The sequence below is a fragment of the Platichthys flesus genome, chromosome 10, assembly GCF_949316205.1.
Source record: "Platichthys flesus chromosome 10, fPlaFle2.1, whole genome shotgun sequence".
In the NCBI taxonomy this organism is placed as follows: Eukaryota; Metazoa; Chordata; class Actinopteri; order Pleuronectiformes; family Pleuronectidae; genus Platichthys; species Platichthys flesus.
Genome location: NC_084954.1, coordinates 18,087,834 through 18,106,992, shown reverse-complemented (window position 1 = coordinate 18,106,992; position 19,159 = coordinate 18,087,834). Strand labels below are relative to the sequence as shown.

Genomic DNA, 19,159 nt, shown 5'->3' with positions numbered 1-19,159 from the left:
TGCTGACAAACAAACAAACCAGTAATCAAATGGACGGGGTGAAAACACATGTTCCTCAGCGGAGGTAATCACACATAAATTCTAAGAAAGGGCAAAACCATGAGCTGTAAGAAAAGCTTTATTGTTCTCAAACAAAGTGTTTTCAATTATATTATGAAGCAGTTACACTATATGCTGTCACTTATTTATTCGGGTTTTCACTTTATTGTGCGACACGTGTGCTTTTATCACAAATAAAAGTCACCTGAACAAGAGGCCACAGGGCATTTATTGATTCATTTTGTGCAACAGTGGACAGAAACAATGTCACAATGTTAGATTCACTTCGGCGAAACTTGGTTACAGTGGTGACGTTGTGTTTTTTAACAATTGAGCTGAATTCAAGAGCTGAGAAATACCTCGTACAAACAGTACGACGGGAAAGTGTTTCAAGGCATTGAGAGATTTTTTACAAAACACTGGGATGTCTTCAGATACACCAGTGATCCTCTTCTACCTAGAAAAGTACTGAGGTAACATATTAGGTTGGAACAACATGGTACACTACAAGTAGGCTATGCAGAACACAGCACCAGTTACACTTGCCAAATGTGCAGCAAACTATTGTCATATACTTCCTTGTTTCCGTGTACCTCTCTTTCTGCAAAACAGTGGAATTCATGCAGGGAAAGAGGATATAAGTACTGAACTCTGAGCTTGACTAAAAAGTGAGACATTCATTAAGAAACGTACATCGTCAATAGGTCTACTATTCAGCTACAGTCATACATGGTTGTTATAGCTCGTCATGACCTGCATATTCAATATTCAAACATCCAAAGAAGTTGTTTTTTGAGACAGACGAATGTGACCACTGTCTATGTTCACTGCAACAATAACACAATATCAGATGACTCACCATGTTTAGTACATGAAGTTACCAAGTGCCTTACAAGATGTCGGGTAATCACATCGAAGGAAGAGACCCTGGAACCGTTTGATTGTCTTAACATGCATTAGTTCCCTTGAAATTCATCCAACCCAAAAACTACAGCCGAGTCTCACAATGGTTGGCCTTGGGCCCCTGTACCACATCTGGTCCATAATTTGTTTCTCGGTTGTTCTTCATCCAATCGAAGGATCTTTTCAGGAACAGCCGTACATTCACAATACCTGAAGAATCCTTAGAAACTTTGTGTCGATGCCAATTGTTTTTTCTTTCTCCATTCCTTCTTCCTGCTGATTTCACACGGAGAACAAAAGATCAAAGTGACAGCGTTTACAGGGTGGCGTTACCTGAGTGTGCAATAGTTCGACCATCAAACAAATGTCACTAGCGGTCAGTCGTTCAGTCATTAAACAGTCATTCCTTGGTCTCGCTGCAGGAGCAACACGAAAGCAGCCGCCTGGTAATGAAGAGAAGTGGGAGTGGGGGGGATATTATCTGCAAGTGGATGAATTTCCTTAAGAGCAGGGAGGATCCTCGCACGGGGTCAGGGGACTGCAGGGGGGCACTGCGCTCAAGGAGCGAAAGGCGAAGATGGATGGGTCGTAGGTGTACCTGGGCGGAGGACGAGTGCCTGTCAGGTTCTGAGGACGGAAGGAGAGAGAGAGTCAGTCATGCATCTGTCAGATGAGGGTGTTGAGGTTAATCCAGCCTTTGAGCTTCACTGGATGTAAAAGGTTTCAATTCCCTGCTGTCCCTGAGTTATGGAAATATTGTTCAGTTAGAAAAAGGCTACATCCATACTAAAATGTGAATTCTGTATATGTGAGAACCCAAATGTCCGATTGAGAGGTTCCAGACTTTCTCAGGAGTTTCTTCTGCCAGTTAAACAAGTGTTGATGTTGTTTCTGACATTGTTTTTTAACAAAAATTAAAAAACAAAAAAAATACAAATATCTCATGATGTATAAGTGGTGCCATACACATAGAAGATGCAGATGAAGAGTTCTTAGTGACAAGGGCCAACGCCACTGTCAATGTGCTGTAAACAATAATCATGATTTCCATAGTTGAAGTTCATTGGAAACCAGACCGACACTTGCTGGAAAATAACAGAATTTGTTGTTTCTTTGAAAGAGAAAGCTTTTTTTCCTTCACACTGCAGGTGTGCTTCACGCCTCTCCTCCCCCCCCCCCGCCCGACAGAGCCGTCTTAGCAGAAACTCTACTCCGTCTAAAATTAGCCCTGGTCATTTTCCTCCCTACAGGAAACGACAGGAAATTACTTTGTTAGATTTGGCAGTGAGGCTGCACTTTCTCCAGAGCCTGCTGAGGGGGAGTGTAGTTTGTGAGGACTGAGAAAGATTAGGACCCTGAGACAGAGTCACTGCAATTATGAGCTGATCCCATGGATATATGGATAGCTGTAGGTTCTCAGAGCCAAACGCCTTTTTGACAACTGAGACTGACTGATTCCATTCACTCTCTGGAAAAGTGATGTAAAAATTAAAAAAGAGCCTCATTAACCATGCATATGAGGCTACAGGTGTTGCTATGACTTCAGCCGACATCTTCAGGGATTCAGTGCCGAGCCACAGCAACACAGCGACTGTTCCCAGCACTACTGTTTCGACCAATGTTGATATAAACAGGCAAAAACTGACACGTGGGGGGAAAAAACAAACCGCAGCCCAAAAACAAGTTATAGTGCAGTTAAGATGTTCTCCATATGGTAACTTCGAGCCTGTCCAACTGCAGGGAGAGAGTCGTACATCAGGATGGCTACCTATCCATATTAGCAGTCCCTGCAGTCAACAAACATGTAGGGCCCAAAAGGGTCACGCAAAGTATGATTCCCTGGAGTGTACAGCTCTAAGTTTGTCCAAACGACAGAAACAGCAGCTGGAAAACAGGAGTTAAAACACCAGGTTAAAAATATCTCTCTCTGGAGATTTCATGTAGTTTTTAAGTTTTTCCTGTTTATCATTTGGTCTGAAGAAACAGGCCTACCAGACACAGGTCCAGGAGTCCAAGAGTTCACAGGATCCCCTGAACGAGAGCCTCTTTCTGAGCCCTTGTTTCTAATCGTTCTTACTGCTAAGTCAAAGGACTCATACAGTAAACAGGATCTGCTAAACAGGGTTTTTTATGTCCCTGATCGGAAAATCCTTTCAAATCGGCTCCTACCACGTGTGGCTTGATATTTAGTTGTGTTGTAACTTGTTTGTTTACGCTGCCTTTACATGTGAAAAGATATCCATCCATTTCAAATGATGTCAGTCACTGCTCAAATACAACATACCAACATCCTGTACATTGATATGGTTGTTAAGAAGACCACCCACTGGAGGGCAGCGCAGAGTCGAGAGTTCCTGACAACAACAAACATGGCAACGGTGGAGGAGGTTGTTATAATGTAATGGCGGCTGTGCCTAGGCCTAAGTGAAGTAATGTCAGTAACACTGAAACTACAGTGCCTGTAGTTCCGTGCCAACTCCAAAAGTCTTCTCCCTCGTCCTTGTGTCTTATGGTCATCTCGCTTGAACTACTGGCTACACTGCCTGCCAGGATTTCTGGTGGTACTGCTGCGAGTCATTGTTTAACCCATATCTGTGAGCTCTCAGAGGGAGTGTGCAAATATGGATAACATGAATGCAGAGTGTGCATAGAATGCTTATTCTAGCCTAACCCTGTTTCATTATGGCCCTGTGGTGTTAGGTGTAATATTTGTGGTGAGGACGGTCGTATAAAGTTTCTCATCATTTCCACTGCCAACTAAATGTGTTTGCTTGTAAAAGGGTTGCTTTTACATGTCTGTGCCCATCGTCTCATAATCCATCTTGCAGTGTTGGATGAGAGACTTGCTGACACTCTAATGTCTGTGCAGTAATTATGGAGCTATCACCAGCAAAGCTCAGCAAAGACTGAAAGCTAGGTATAACAGCCTGGCTGAGTCCAGAAGTAACACAAATACACCTATGAACAATGTTTTCATCTGCCTTTCAGCAGATGTTAAAGTACTAATTTAACATCTGTTTGTTCTCATGCTAGGATCACAACTGTCCTTCAGTTATATTCCAAGCCTTGTAGACTATCTCCATCAAAATGGAATGCAGCCCGCTTTCCTTATTGCCCTTCCACCTTTTTTTCCATATCTGCCTGCACCATTTCTCTCACCTCGATCAATCTTCGCCCTCCTCTCCGACCATTCTTTGCGGTGGCTGAAACCAGACGCCATCACTCTCGCCTCCTACAGCCTGAGAAGCTCTCACCACTCTCCCATTCACCTCCAACCTCCAGAGGGTGGAAGGCCTCGGCAGCAGAATCAGCAGCAGTGGCAGTAGCAGCAGCAGTAGCCACAGCTATATCTTCCTACTGCTTCCCCCCCACCATCCTCCTCCTTAAAACACAGCCACCATCGTTGACCTTCCCAACCCTTCTTAACAACTCCCATGCTTGAATACATGCATCCAGTCTGAAAGCAGGGGCCCCATCCAGATCCAGTGTCGCCTCTGGATTCTGGCCAGGAAACTGGAGGTTTGGCAGATAAAAGGGGGAAAAGAGATAGAAGGAGACCAGCAACAGCATTTTTTTTACAAAAAGTTGTAACAGAGAAGGAGGAATGGGTGTGGAGTGGCACATGGAACACAAGCCTCCAAATGGCTCATCAATCCAAACACTCACTGTGTACTCGCTTCAAGTAAAATCTATGAACTGGAATGTGCCCAATGCCCACAGACGTCACTGACAGGGACAATAACACTACAAACTACACCAGCGAGAACTGAGGATAATGAGCAATAGCAGCATCAGTGGAGCTAAACCGATAGCAGCCAGCCAAGCTATAAATGGAAAATGACTTCATCCCTAGAAATACACCACAAGGGAACCGCACAACACTCCACCTCCTTGTCCTCCTCCTCCTCAGCTCCATCTCTCAACTCCACTCACTTGTTCCTCATGAAAACACACTAAACGATTATCATTTTATGTACATGTTTGCACTGATCACGCGTACCTACATGGAGGATTTGGAGCAGCCTGAATGCTGCTGCTGCGGTTGATGTATGCGTGTGTGTGTGTGTGTGTGTGAACATAAACAAGTGTGTGATGAGGCTCCATTGACACTAGCCCACACAACGTGATAATAACGTCACTTCTCTCACCACACTGTGCGTCCTTCTGGAGCGGCCTGCTCTGTGCCAAGATCAACCCTTATGCAGTGGCAGCGCTAAGTTGGGTGATGATTATTGGACATGGTGTCTGGGAAAACCACTTTACAGGAACATTAGAGTGACACAATCTTCGGAAAATACCTTTCTGTTTACAAAGCTGCAGCATTAAGGCAAGTAAATGTGCACTTCTAAGACCACTAATGTGCGAGTGCAAAGCTGAGCTATTAAAGGCTGTTGAGTGAGATCAAGAGATCAAACGAACCTGAGGAAGGAAAGAGCACGTTTTCCCTCCTTGTTTCTTTATTTTCAGTATCAGTGCAGTAAACAGTGTTAAGCTTTGCAGAAGGAATCTGTCAGATTTTTTAGACATGTCAGGCTTGCCTTGAGGCATGAAAGCAAACACCGTTGCCAGATGCTGTCCCAGCGTGCACTTGGATGGACATCAAGGTTCTGGCAACAAGACTGGCCAGGGTGGGCATTGGGCAACCTTGCAACCTTATCACTGCTGTAATGGACAACCTGATCTGGACTGTCTCTAAAGGCTGTGTGTGTGTGTGTGTGTGTGTGTGTGTGTGTGTGTGTGTGTGTGTGTGTGTGTGTGTGTGTGTGTGTGTGTGTTTGTGTGTGTGTGTGTCTGTGTGTGGTCCAGATATTATCGTAAGTGTACATGTTGTAGGGACCTAAATCTGTTTACAGTCACATCAAGGGGACAAAAACAAGTTACCATAACGTTAATCGTCAAATTTCCACCCCCCCTATCCCTAAGACATGTTTTAAGTAGGCTAAGTTTAGGTTTAGGGTTATGTCCGAGTTATAATGCAGCACTCTTAATGAGTGCTATGTGGAGAACGTATACCTGGGGACCATGGGTATTAAAAAATATGTATTAATTCCTTTGTAAAAACTTGAACAAGTTACTAAGTTCATCAGAAAAAATATTTTTGTGTAAAGGTTTAAAAGGACCAACAGCAAATGTGGTAAAATGGGAGTTCCAGCCTAATATTAAATTTCTTAAGGGTCCCATGGACTCTTCCCCGACAACAATTAAATAAAACAAACCATGCAAATGTTAACAACACCTTTAAAACAAAAAGTTAATAAAAAAAACTGAGGGGTTTCTAATTTAAAAATTGTGGAAATCTAGAGTGATTTATCATGTGAAATAATGCAGCATGATAAAACAATGGCAACATATATTTATTTTTTGAGTATAAGAATGTAAGTCAATGTTATGTCCTCTGAAGATATGGAGACACGACTGTGTGTGTGTATGTGTGTGTATGTGTGTGTGTTTGTGTGTGTGTTCTATTAATACCACATGTATGAAACCATTCATCACAACTTGGTTATAAACGTATCATAAACTGTTAACATTCATCAAGACAAAACACGACAGTGGAAAACTAACTCACCCGAATCTTTATGGTCCTCGTTTTCCCTCCGCAATTCTTTTTCAGGAGCATTTTCTGTGGAGAACAAGAATGTACAGTGACAGCTATGGAGGGGAATTCACTTCCTTTTTCTCAACACTGAGTACAACTCCTGCAGCAGCTTCTCTTTATGAATGACATCCAAACTATGTCAAAGATACTTGCTTGTGTAATTTAGACATTTGGGTCACAATTTATTTTACAGTGCACTAAGACGTAACAATCCACAACTAGAAATCATATGTTCTTCATGCTGCTTTGTAGCTACTGGGGTTGGTTAACATAGCATTAAATGGTCTCATAATAACAGGCACAACTGGTGCGGTTGTGCAATTGATCCTTGAGTAAGCATGTAATATTAGGTCATGTAGACTAAATCAACAAACTCAGCGGTCCTTTAGAGAACATCAAGGCTACGAGGGACATGTGAAGAAGCAGCCAGATGTGGAGCTATGTCTGGCAGTTTTTCTTTTTAATAAGCAACAAATGGACCTGTAAGAAAGTGGAACTATGTAATAAATACATTATCCTCTGAGGTATCAGTGTTTTGTCTGATTATTATGAGTACTGCTAATTACAGCATTAATAAGTAGAAAGTGTCATATAGTGGGTTTTTATCTCATATGAAGTTATTTCTCCTTTTATGTAATTTGATGTGAAGTACAGGTTGTTGTGTCGTATTAGAGTGAACTGTGTTCAAAAATGAAATGTTTTTTCTAGTTTTGTGTAATTTCATATAAAGTGCAGGTTATTATGTCTTATTGGCGCACTGTCAAGTGTCAAGTGGGACTGAAACGTATACAGCTCAACAAACAGCAGAATGTTGATTTAGCACATAACTAAACCCCATGATTATTATTATTACAACCATTATTTGAACATTAAAAGACAGACTGAATGATGAGCCTGAAAGTTAACACCGGTAGTCAATTAACGTTGGATCGAGGTGATGGAAGAAGTGAGGCAAATCCAGCTGTCTCACTAAACTAAACAGTCGGTCAACGAAGCTTATGCAATATCCTGTCTCCCACTCTGCTCCATGTCCACGCAGCTCCACTGTTCTCAAAAACACAGTGGGGGTGGAGGGACCACACAATCATCGAATTGTCTCGGGCCGGGGAGGTAGCTTCTTAGGGGGAAGGGAGCGCAGGGAAAGAATGGAAACATAAGACTCCTGCTGTTGTGATGTCAGAGAGAGCTGGTGTGCACTTGCCCTCATGCTCACCTCCTGCCGGCTCCTATCTTTTTTTATAATCAATGGGACCACAGTCCGTTTGGACGCAAGCTGCTGTGTGCGAATTCAAAACGGAAATGTGCACTTAGTGTTTAATTCAGCTGCTCAAAATAAAAGAGCCAGCAAAGGTACATTTTTAACACTGCAAGTGATTAAATGACTCAGGTTTGACTTGACTCAAGTGATGAATCTTGAAACTTGATTGATGCCTTTGTCCTGCTCTGATTTCATCTGTTCTGTTGTTATTTACCACCAACCCACACCCCTCTATTCTTTAACTACACACACACACATACGCAGACACACGGCAATCACATCAGGTCGTGACTCGAGAACTAGGAGATTATTTTGGCTTCCTGTTTCTGTTGTAGGTAGAATAAGATTTTGTCTTTATTTTAGTTTGACTTTATGATAGAAGTAATATGAAGTGTTTTAATGACCTGTGTTACTTATTTATGAATCTTGGTATATATAAAAAAAAAGGTCCTTTGGCTCATCCTTCAAAGCTGAAATGTAAACAATGTGTTTATGTCTTGATATTTACAGGAAGCACAAATGTTGGAGCTTACACTTGAAACATGTTTTTTAATGATTTAGTTTTACATCTCCAACAGCTGATTTTCATGCTACAATGAAATGAATATTTGGAAATAAAAAAATGTCTGGGGAAATAAAATCTGCTAATGAAATGAGGAATGAATTCAAGGTAAAGAAGCAAATGGCTACATGTTAAAACGCTTATGTGGTCGGTTAATCGACATGTGTGTATTTCTTTAGCTCTAAAAAGTTGAACTATTTGGAGCAAAGGTCCCTCACATTTCTCAGAAGACCAATGTCTTCCACACACAGTTGTTCCATCAGGATAACCAACAATGGCAGAGCCACGTCTGAGCAATTGGTCATGGATTAGCATGCGTGAGGGATTATCATGGATTAACAGATATCTACCCGCTGACCCTTTGACCCTGCCTTTAAGAAAGCTATGAGATAGATAAATGTACATAAAAAGGTGGCAGCTCATGCTGGTCGCACTGATGCAGGACGGCCTTAAAGGTCCTGGATCAGAGGTGTCCATTGAGGGGGTCTGGACTCTCCATTTTACTAAGTATTTTATACTAGTTTTTTAATACATTTGATTTATTAGTGGAACATCAAGAATAAGTCTACAATTAGGACACCAAACTTTTCATATAGGTTCAAGTATTAAGAAATGCATAAATTCGTTGATTGCAGTCGGGGAAGGCTCCTATACTTTCTACATAAATCACACAGACTCCTCTTTGTTTTAAGACCTTTTAAATGTTATTTTACTCATTCTTTTTTCCCTTCTTCGGTCTAAACTCCCAAAAAAGCATCTGTAAAATAAATCACATGGTGAGTAAGTTGAGGCAGGCTTTGGAAGTTGTCCAGTTAAGGGGTTAAAGGGAGACTGAGGCTATGTTTGCGAGCTACCTTTGTAGGCCCCCTATTGTATTCCCTGCAGCACCTCCCATTCCACTTGACTGAGTGTGCGTATACTTACACACACACACACACACACACACACACACACACACACACATGGAGCTACAAACTCACAAAGAGGAGGATGAACACAAGCAGACACAAAAAGACAGGATGATAGACGTATGACACCCCCCCCCCCCCATCTTGCATGTGCACTGACACACGCACACACTCTCTTCATCTTTTTTCTCTTCACCCTTCTCGTTGCTGCCCGCTGTCTCTCATCATCTGTTCTTTCCCTCTAAAAACCCCATGGACATATGGACCCCTAAAAACCTGCAGTGTCTCTCTCTGCACACACACCCTCTCCCATCCACGGTGTGGGCCAACAAGTCTATTGGATTTTAATAATTAGTGGACCAGCTTCTCCATGACTCATTAGCGGCTGACGTTTTTCTGTTGTTTGTTTAATCCTCCCCTTCTGCCTCCACCCCTCCATCGTTTCCCCTCGCTCGCTAGCCTTTGTGAGAAACGAGGGCGGACATCTGCCGTCCGTGCCTCCATCTCCTTCATCCCACTCCAGCCAGACCACCGTGGCGGCGAGCGTCCGGCTATGGAAAGGGAAGACTTTGTTTGCTTGTGTGAGTGAGTGTGTGTGTGTGTGTGTGTGAGTGTGTGTGTGTGGAGGGTAGTCTGCAGGGACATCATTGTATTTTTGGACCTACTCCTCGGCTTAATATCGCAGTGTGAGCTGTTCAGGAGAGCAGTACAAGACCTATCTGCTGTTCGGTGCTGTTAAGTGGAAAGTACATATTGCTACGCAGGCAGACTGTATTGTTATCAATACAAAGTTCACCTCAAGTCCTGGTGAAATGTTTTTTCAACATTAAAAAGGCATCATACAAATGCTTTCAATTATTTGGGTACAGAAAATAAATCTGGCTGACAGGATGACGTCACACCACCTTGCCAGGTAGCGAATCAAAATAGAAAATACAAAATCAGCAGTTCTCTACAAACACACTGAGGAGTAGCAAAGTGCAGTGTTACTTCATTAAGGTGCTCTCCGGGCTAAAGGTCCTATTGAGAATAACAAAGATTTTCAAATAGTTTGCCTTAGGATTTTACAGTGTAGAAATTTCAGGGAAAACCACCTGAACAGATTCTCCAACATTGTCATGTTGTTAAGTTAATAATGTTACTGATGTAGAGTAGCAGCACCTACACACTGCTCTGAGCCTGATGTGTTGAACCGAAACAAACCATTTAATGATTATCGTAATTAATGTATAGTTATTATTTTGATTTCTATTAGTTTAATGTCATTGAAAGAAGGTGGTGCTAGAAAAACAAAAAATTATGAGACATGTAAATATAACTTGGACCACAAACCTGTTGCATTTTCTCCAGGTCCAGACTAGGTCTCCCTGCTTCGCCACCATAGCTGTGCCGATATTTTCTGTAAGGTGCTGCCTGGTCAAAGTGGGTCAAAATAATGGGCCGTGCCACAGGCTGAACCACCTGCAGCTGAAAGCGCATGGGTGGTGGCTTCAGACTACGTGGTGGGCTTGAGCTGAAGAGCACGGGACTGGAGGAGGCAGCCAGACAAGCTCCTGGCTCGACCAGTGGCCTTGCAGAGGCAGCCGGGGACCCACAGCCGCAGAGGTCCCGCACCTCCTCATCGCTGGAGGCACTGCTGTGGTGATCACTGTGGCGCTGGGGAAGAGAGGACATCCACTTCCTGTTGTCGACGCAGCTGATTCGCTCCAGCTCTTCTTCTGAAGAGTGGCGATCCAGATTGGCATCTAGAAGGAGGCGGAGGCGCCGTAACCGGGCTGGAGAGAGGGGACCTTGGTTGTGCTGCTGGCTTGTGGCCAAAGGGGTCAGGGCACAATTTCTCCGTCTCTCTAGAGGAGTCAATAAACAGGAAATGGCTTAAGAAGGAGAGGTGGGTGCACAAGTTAAAATGTTCTTATCTACAAGCTCATTATCTGTTGACTTGAATCATATAATCTGTGATAATCAGTAATGATGGAGAAGATTATCATCTCTCTATAAACGAAAGTAAATAGTTTGGCAGAGGACACATACCTCTGTCAATCTGTGCCAGTTCCTGGTTCTCCCCCTCTGAGTCATCACTCTCCACTCCCTCTCCACTGCCATGATAAGAAATCTGGAAAAGGATTGAGGGTATAATGTAGGTCAAATACGCCATGTAGATATGACTGTCCCTCACAAAATCTACTGTGGAAAACATCTCTCCCAAATGCTCCTAAGAAGAAATTTTACTTGGATCAATTGTGAATTCTGTTTTCAGTTTCACTGAATGAATAAAGTATTACAACATCCGGTCTACAGAACCTAAGAATTTCAATACTCAAAACAAAAAGCGAAAACCTAAAAGTTGCAGTGATGCAGTGTAAATAGGGTGAACAAATTCTTCATTTTGAGTCAGGTGCAATGTCTTAGTTCTTTGTAAAAACAAACTATGAACTGTGTGATAGGCTCAGACACAAAGTTGTAGCGTTGACTAAGTGCAGACGATTGTTTTTTTTTTCCTCTCACGAACTAAACCGACCTAAAATCAATTCCCTGTCTACATCAATAGAAACAATACAGATACCCTGCAGACTCCATCGCTAAGAGTTAAGTAATGCGCCCCACACTCGGTAATTACTACTGCGAGGCCTCGCTGAGCAGCTGCCATCTGTCCTTGTGCGTGTGTGTATGCTTGTACACACACCCACAGCCACACAAACATACAGTGTTCTCCCTTTCTCATAGAGGCACACGCACACACACGCGCACGCACAGAAAAAAACACATCTCTTCTTTCTGACGCTTTCCAAAAAGAAGAGGGAGAGAGGAGCCAAGGCCTGAAAAGCCCAGCACGGACAGACAGTGTTCGATTCAAACTGACTATGAATTCCACCTCTAGTTTCACACACTCTTCAACAATATATAATTTTGGTGAAATAAAAACCAGATGTCTACACCACATACTGTAGCTGTATCCTCCCCTTTTCACCTGTTCAATACCAACTGTCACACTGTTGGATACATCAACACTTTCCCTATCAACTTATATTTCATATTTTAAAAGAATCACATGAAGTGGTATTTGCTTTTCAGCTGAACCCGAGTTGTGGGACAGATTCTCAATGAACGGCCTTGACTCTTTCGATGCATCACTTCATGAACTCCTTGAGAAAATGACACAGAGGAATAACTGTGGGAAGAAGGAAATGTATTTTGGCTGACTCAGACCTTGCACTGTACACTCCAGTGAATTATTGTTGGGCAGCATCCATGAAACAACTGAAAAACTATTAAAAGCTCCTGCTGCAGGATACGAGGAATGAAGTGACGCCGGTGGTTCATAAACCTTGTATCTAGATTGTACTCAGCAGAGACACAAATTCAGTGCAAGACGAGACGAGAAAATGAGTTGGAGGTTTTTAATGATCTGAGCATGTGGCACATAAAGCAGACAGGGTTGAACCAGATCCACTCATGCTAGGTTCAAAACGGTTGTACATAGTCTCTTAAATAATCACAACTGTTTTGGGTGTTACACGCAATAAACCAATCAGAGTGCCATCTCCAAATCCCTCAGAGAGAAAAAAGTGACAACTGGGTTTGTCTGAAACTAGCTAACACTTGCGTCGTGCTTGGCACGGGTGTAAGATAGAGCCCAGTCAGAATTGGCAGCATTAACTTCTTATGGCCTGGAAGTCTGATGTCTCTCCACAGAGCAATCATTCTCTCTGTGAAACATGAGGAAGATATAAGCTGACAGTAACGATTCGGCCTTTCCGTCCCCTCGGGGACTTCCTCAGAGATCGTTGTGGATGGGTCTGGACACAACAGACATGTTCTGTAGCACATGCAGCTCACTTCTAGGATGTGGATTGATGTCATAGAACAAAGTGCATGTTCATGTGTCACAAAAGGATGTCATAATTGCATGGCTCAGACACACACGCATGTAAAACACATACAATTTGTGGTGCTTGAGCCCTCTACTTTCAGTGACTTCCTTACTTCACTGACACACATATGTGTTATCACTGTGACACTAAACACCATTTGAATAGCTGTGAAAACATCGAAGATATTTACTACGTATGCAAAGCAAGTGCACAACAACAGGTTGTAAAAAGATCCAAACATTCAGATCTTATCAAGGTGTAAAATGCAAAAACAAGTCATATGTTCCAGTATTTGAATAAATTTTGCTCCCAGTTCTGTTTCAGACAGGAAGTCAGGCATTGGGGTATTTTTACACAGTTGGGGGATGCCGTGACATCAGCGTTCTATCAGTTACTTATTCAAGTTGTAAACTGGTTGTTACAAATAGTGCCTGTGAGAGAGAGAGAGAGAACAAGAAATGTTTTTTTTTTTATTTGTTTTTTGTGCACCATATTTGCTATGGTTATTGCTTTTGGTTCATCCTGCTACAACACAAACAGGACTCAGTCTAACTGACATTCAGTTTAGAGTTGGACAGGATGGAAGGGCTTCCCTAAGAGAAAAGAAAAATTAGATTTTCACCATCATACTCACCTAAAACATTGTGCTAAATGAATGCTTCAGTGAAATGTGACTGTGACAAAAAATACTAATGGTGAAAAGTAAATCAAATCACAAGCTAAAATGCTGCACATAATTTGTTTTGTTCACTAGTAGTTCACGTGTCATCTGCGTATTATCATTAAAACTTACAGACTGGTGTAGGAGCTAGTCTTTGTGAGAAACTTTAATTAGTTTGATGCCTTGGATAAAAATCTGATAAAATTGTTACTTTCTTTCTTGCCTTCTTGGGTTTGTTCTATTTGCTGCACTTGTATAATGCTGTGGTTAAGCCTGGATTGCACCACTGCAACCTGGATCGGCCGCCTCATATTATAATCCTTGCAGCAAAGCATCAATACTCCCTCTCCAGAAGTGTCAGTTTCACATAAAGAGCAGCACAACCCCAGTTGTACAGTGCTGATAAAAAGAAGAAAAAAAAGTCTCTATAAAACACCGAAGCTGTGGATGTGGTGATTCCACAGTTTGGCCTTCGATGTCCAAAGTACAAAACAGAAATCTGTTTTTTTTCTGCTGCTCCAAAGCTTGATCATTACAGCATTAGTGAAATGTATGAAAACAAAATGTAGGGTAATATTGGCAGATCTATGCTGATGTCTCATAAAAAGTACTTCTGGAAATGTATCCACAAGTACATGGATACAAGTTGTACAAACAACATATTTATGCTACAAGACAAAAAGTACAAAACATGTAGGCTACATGAATCACAGACACAGCCCATTCAGAAGTTCAATCCTAACCGCCCACAGCCTTCATCTATGCAAACAGGTTTTTGTTATAAAACTGCATTTTAAAGCTAAGAAAATCTCCATCCACACAAGCATCTTTTGGTCCATATCAGTATCAATCCCTGTCTATACTGACACACCTGAAAAACGCATATCACGTGACCATTCATGTACACTGGGCAAGTCCCTGCCGGTGTTAACAGGAAGCAGTTTGTCTTCTCTTAAGGAAGTCGCTTACTGATGACAACAAAACTGTCTGAACAGCAACAAGTATGTGTTTCACCTCCTCACTGTGCTTGCATAAGCATTATATCGAACTAAATTCAAATGTATTTTAAATTGAAAAATTATACTGCGATAATCATTGGTATTATTTATGATCCTTATGGGTGGCAGGTGTTAAAAATACAAACGTGATGTGTTTGAGGACTTAAGTGTGTAAGGGTGGATGTAGCCACAGTCACACCTTTCCACATGGGATTATTAGTCATAAGCATCACATTCATCGTGAAAACAAACCATGCTGAAGGAGATTTGTTAAGATTAAGACAAGCGGTGATTCTTCCACATTAGCTTACTAGCCATGAGTCTGGAATAGCTTGAAAAGCTAGTAGTTTCTGCAGTCACTTCAAATACTATCTCTTAGCAAATCACTGGTTGTGCTTTTCATCAACTTATTCAGCTACATTTGGCTCAACTACTGCTTTGCATCAAATATATTCCACTTATGTTTGAGGTAAAGATTTGGTATGATAGCAATAATGACACTAGCATGATAGGCCTGCAGGTCGTCAGAAAAAAACTCCCTGGGAACCTCTATCCAACTTTTTTTCTCATTTGCTCAGGTGTCTTGCAGTAGGTCTGACCCCTCACTGAGAAATGGTATTATCATGTTTAATAATGGTTAACAAATTTTAGACAATCATTTATCAGTTTATATTATAGAACTATGTCAGCTTCTTTCAGGGTGAATCATTACAGACTGTATTATATTATTCAGACAGCTGAGACACATGAGCAAAGTGAAAGTGAGACTCCATGAAACTGAGGAATAAAAACTGCTTTTGTGCAAACATGCAAAGACGGACAAAGAGTTGTGTGTTTGTGTGTCAACAACAGTTGAATGAAATCCTTGTCAGTCCCTTGCAACGCTGAGCAGCTTGCTAAGCTGGATCAATGGCAATGTCACAGCGCACACACACACACCACCCAGTTCACACACACATATCAGCTTTGCTCTGTCCTTCCACTCACAGACACGGACACTGACACACTCCGTTCCCCTTGGCTCATAAAAACACACAGCACAGGGTCAGAGGTGGTTGATTCACTTTCACTCACACTCCAGTGAATCTTCCCTGTAGAGGAGCAAGTAATCTTGATTAGTGTAAGCCCCTGGGAAAGGAACTGTAACAGCGACCGTAACAGGGCCAAAGAGGCCTTTAGTCCTTTCTCAACTGTCCTGTCATTCAGCCCCCAGTCAGCCAGTGACCACTGCCGCACCCCGCCAACTCAAAACTCTGAAACTAAATCAAAACAGGACCAGAAACTGATCCGTCTCGATTCAACTTTAATCAAAAGAAAGGATGTCAATAATTAGCCACAAAGGAAATGTGGGCTGCTCTAATCTGGCTGTGTTTCAGATTTTTTTCAGACATGCCTTTTGAATGCATAGTTTCTTTATTACAAATAGTATCCTATAATTGTAAACATTCACTTTCTCAGTAGTAATAACCTTGTACTCACCGTTATTTAAGAGTTTTGATAATGCTGGGCATTGAGAGGTCAATGGAGACATTAAATAAACATGTTTTAACCGACAGATGAGACAATTTATTTGAAAAAGGGATGTCACAGTTTAGCAGCCTGACTTCTATTTCATTGATGTTTTCACATTCCTGTTGGGAAGTATTGTGAGTCCAGTGCTATTGTTATTTATATGAATGATCACCAAAACTTTGAAAATAGAATAAGAGATTAAAGGAACATTTAAAAAGTTGTTTTCAATCCGCTGTATCAATATGGGTTGTGGAGTCCCCCGAACCAAGCGTCCCACTATAGCTTTAAAACAATAATAATCATAATGCAAGAGTTCAGCACTACTTCAACGACTGGCTGTATAATAAGATGAACAACACTTCTCCATTTCCTCTTAGAGAACAAAAAGGAAGCCAAACTACCCCCTGATACGGGCGCTGCCAATTCGTGCTAGTGTCTGTGAGCAGCAGTTTCACATGCACCTGCCCAACTCACTCTCGAGTCAGCCCCAGCTGTCAATCATGACATTGCACTTGCTTTTCGTAGGATCAAATAAGCATTAAAAAAAAGTATGAGCAAGAATGAGTTTTCAGTCTGCTCATTGACCTCAACTGTTCATGCTGGTTTAAACGTTCATATCAGTCCAGCTTTTGAGCACTTTAAGTGATAGCTGACATTTTAATATGCAGAAACAAGAATTAGAATAGTTTACAAGGGAATACCTTTGTATCAAGCCTTTGTATCAGTGTGACACGCAGCCTAAAGAGCTCTTGAGCTATGGGTCGGCTGTAGGCACCAGACCCACGACTCACTGTTCAATTTCCAAATCACATGAACCACTTTCAGCAGAGAGAATCCTTCAACAGAGCAAAGCAACAAACACGAACAAAGACCGACAATGGGGATGGCACACTTTCCCCTTGTGTCCGCGTCCAGGCCTTTGAACCACAACGCTTTGGCACAAAATGGCTGCCATGCGACTGGTTGCAGTTTATTGACACACAACAGTGTTTTGGACGGAGCAAGTTAGTGACCCGTGCAGGATAGGATTCACCCTTCTGCTCATCAAAAAAAGAGAGGCATTATGCAAACTGGGCAGGCGGCAACGACTGATGAGCACTCACATGGACGCTGTTGTGGAAAACTGGGGCGTAAAGAAGTGGTTGTTGAGACTATTACAGCTCATCAGTGAGGTGACTCAGATGTTAGCTTTTTGAAACTTCACTTTTAGTTTACTGGTGTTTCTTTTCTCGAGAAGTACTTTCTCATCTGAGCTGCAGCGTATCAATCAATCGAACTTTATAGCCCATAGTCACAAATCACAATTTGCCTAATAGGGCTTAACAAGGTGGAAACTACCCCAGGAAAAACTTTTTAAATAGGGTTGGAACCAAATATTGGTGCAGCAATAAATCTACGTCCTGACTTATGAGATATGATTATCAATATGTAGTTATTACAATGATGGCACATGTTGACATTGACTTGTTACAGTGTGTTTGTTAAAGAGACTAAAGAAAAAAGTGAGAAAAGAAGACAAAGTGTGTAAGTCAAGGTAGTGTGTCCATGTGATAGTGGGAGAGTTTGTTGACATGTCACATGTTAGTACAGCAATGTGGAATCTCTTTTTCCTCTTTTTCTCGTAAACATCTGTCAGGGTCCTGCAGAGGGAATTCCTTCTAACATGGTAATGAAGGGGTTCGAGGAGAAAAACGTCCAAACAAACACATGCTTTAAAACGGGAACGCACACAGGCCCGAGGGCGTGCACCGTGCGCGTGTCCTGTCTTTTAAAAGAGTGCGTGAGAAAGAGAAAGAGAAAGAGGGAGGGTGTCAATGAACTTTCTGTAACCCTGTTCATGCAAGGTTACAAACTGGCAGCTCCCAGTGTTTGAGCTGGCCCACTAATGGAGTCACAAGACAAAAAGTAAAGCCAGTAAGTAAGCAGTGGGAGAAGCTACCTTCTGTTCCAAAGCACCTGGAGACAACTAGCAGCTTAAACAGAGACAGGGAAAGTGTGTGAATTATGAGGATGAACTCGGGGACACGTACCTTCAGCTGGAAAGGATGAATCTCATTGAGCGAGTGTCTCCTCAGCTTCTTCGTCAGCGTCTTTAGCATGTTTCAATTCTGACTAGCTTATGGTTTATTCGGGTTTTTCCTACCACTGGGAGTCGGTTGCACGTCGGTCGAGCCAACATGAGCGACTTCTCACGTTCGGAGGAAGGCACACGGGATTATCGCTTCACTTCGAGCGGACACACAAACAAACAACGGAATTGAAGAGACGCGGAGCGGCTTGCGGACCTGTAGCTCGGAGTTAGCAGGAGGGAGACGCATGATACAGCGGAACCGCCGCGCAGATGTTGTTGTTGTCGGCGGCTCTGCGTAAAAAAAATGTCTTATTCTCCACTTCATTTGTTGTGGAAAAAAGTCTCAAGTGTGTTTTTGTTCCTCCTCGTTGCCACTCACCGCTCAGCCGCACCGCTTCATCCACTCACCAGCAGCGGACACTTCATGACAAATACAACAACAAAATAACAACACAATAATGATAATAGTGATAATGTGAAGCCGCTCGCATTCAGACACTCACACACACGCACACTCACACGCATACACACAACCGACTGCACACGCCAGCCACACGGACACCCGCAGCCTGAGCGTCCTGTGCTCTGATTGGCTGCGGGGCGCAGTGATGTCATTTTCGCTCTCTCTCTCTCTCTCTCTCTCTCTCTCTCTCTCTCTCTCTCGTTGGGGGGGTGAGTGACAGAGTAAAAGCTATATTATCTGCTCTGTTTACTTTCTGCTTTACTTCTGCATTATCATATATATACACAGCTGTGTCCATATGTCTGCTTATCTT

The 19,159-nt window shown here is 42.4% G+C and overlaps 1 protein-coding gene across 1 annotated transcript; it reads right to left on the bottom strand.

Moving 5' to 3' along the window:
* Positions 1-247: 247 nt before the first annotated feature.
* On the bottom strand, positions 248-18,937 carry si:dkey-16j16.4 (uncharacterized). Its single transcript, XM_062396829.1, has 6 exons — positions 18,763-18,937; positions 18,343-18,674; positions 11,301-11,382; positions 10,602-11,116; positions 6,512-6,565; positions 248-1,569 (listed from the first exon to the last, which is right to left on the bottom strand). The coding sequence occupies exons 2-6, from the start codon at positions 18,409-18,411 to the stop codon at positions 1,444-1,446; spliced, it is 846 nt and encodes a 281-aa protein (XP_062252813.1). The 5' UTR covers positions 18,412-18,674; positions 18,763-18,937; the 3' UTR covers positions 248-1,443.
* Positions 18,938-19,159: the final 222 nt, after the last annotated feature.

What these genes read in the sequence shown, in the direction of transcription:
- si:dkey-16j16.4 (XM_062396829.1), bottom strand. Translation starts at nt 18,411, where the DNA reads ATGCTAAAGACGCTGACGAAGAAGCTGAGGAGACACTCGCTCAATGAG. An exon ending in ACTGGCACAGATTGACAGAG is followed by an intron (nt 11,117 to 11,300) that starts GTATGTGTCCTC and finishes TGACTCCTCTAG; the next exon opens with AGAGACGGAGAAATTGTGCC. An exon ending in CGAGGACCATAAAGATTCGG is followed by an intron (nt 1,570 to 6,511) that starts GTGAGTTAGTTT and finishes TTCCGTCCTCAG; the next exon opens with AACCTGACAGGCACTCGTCC.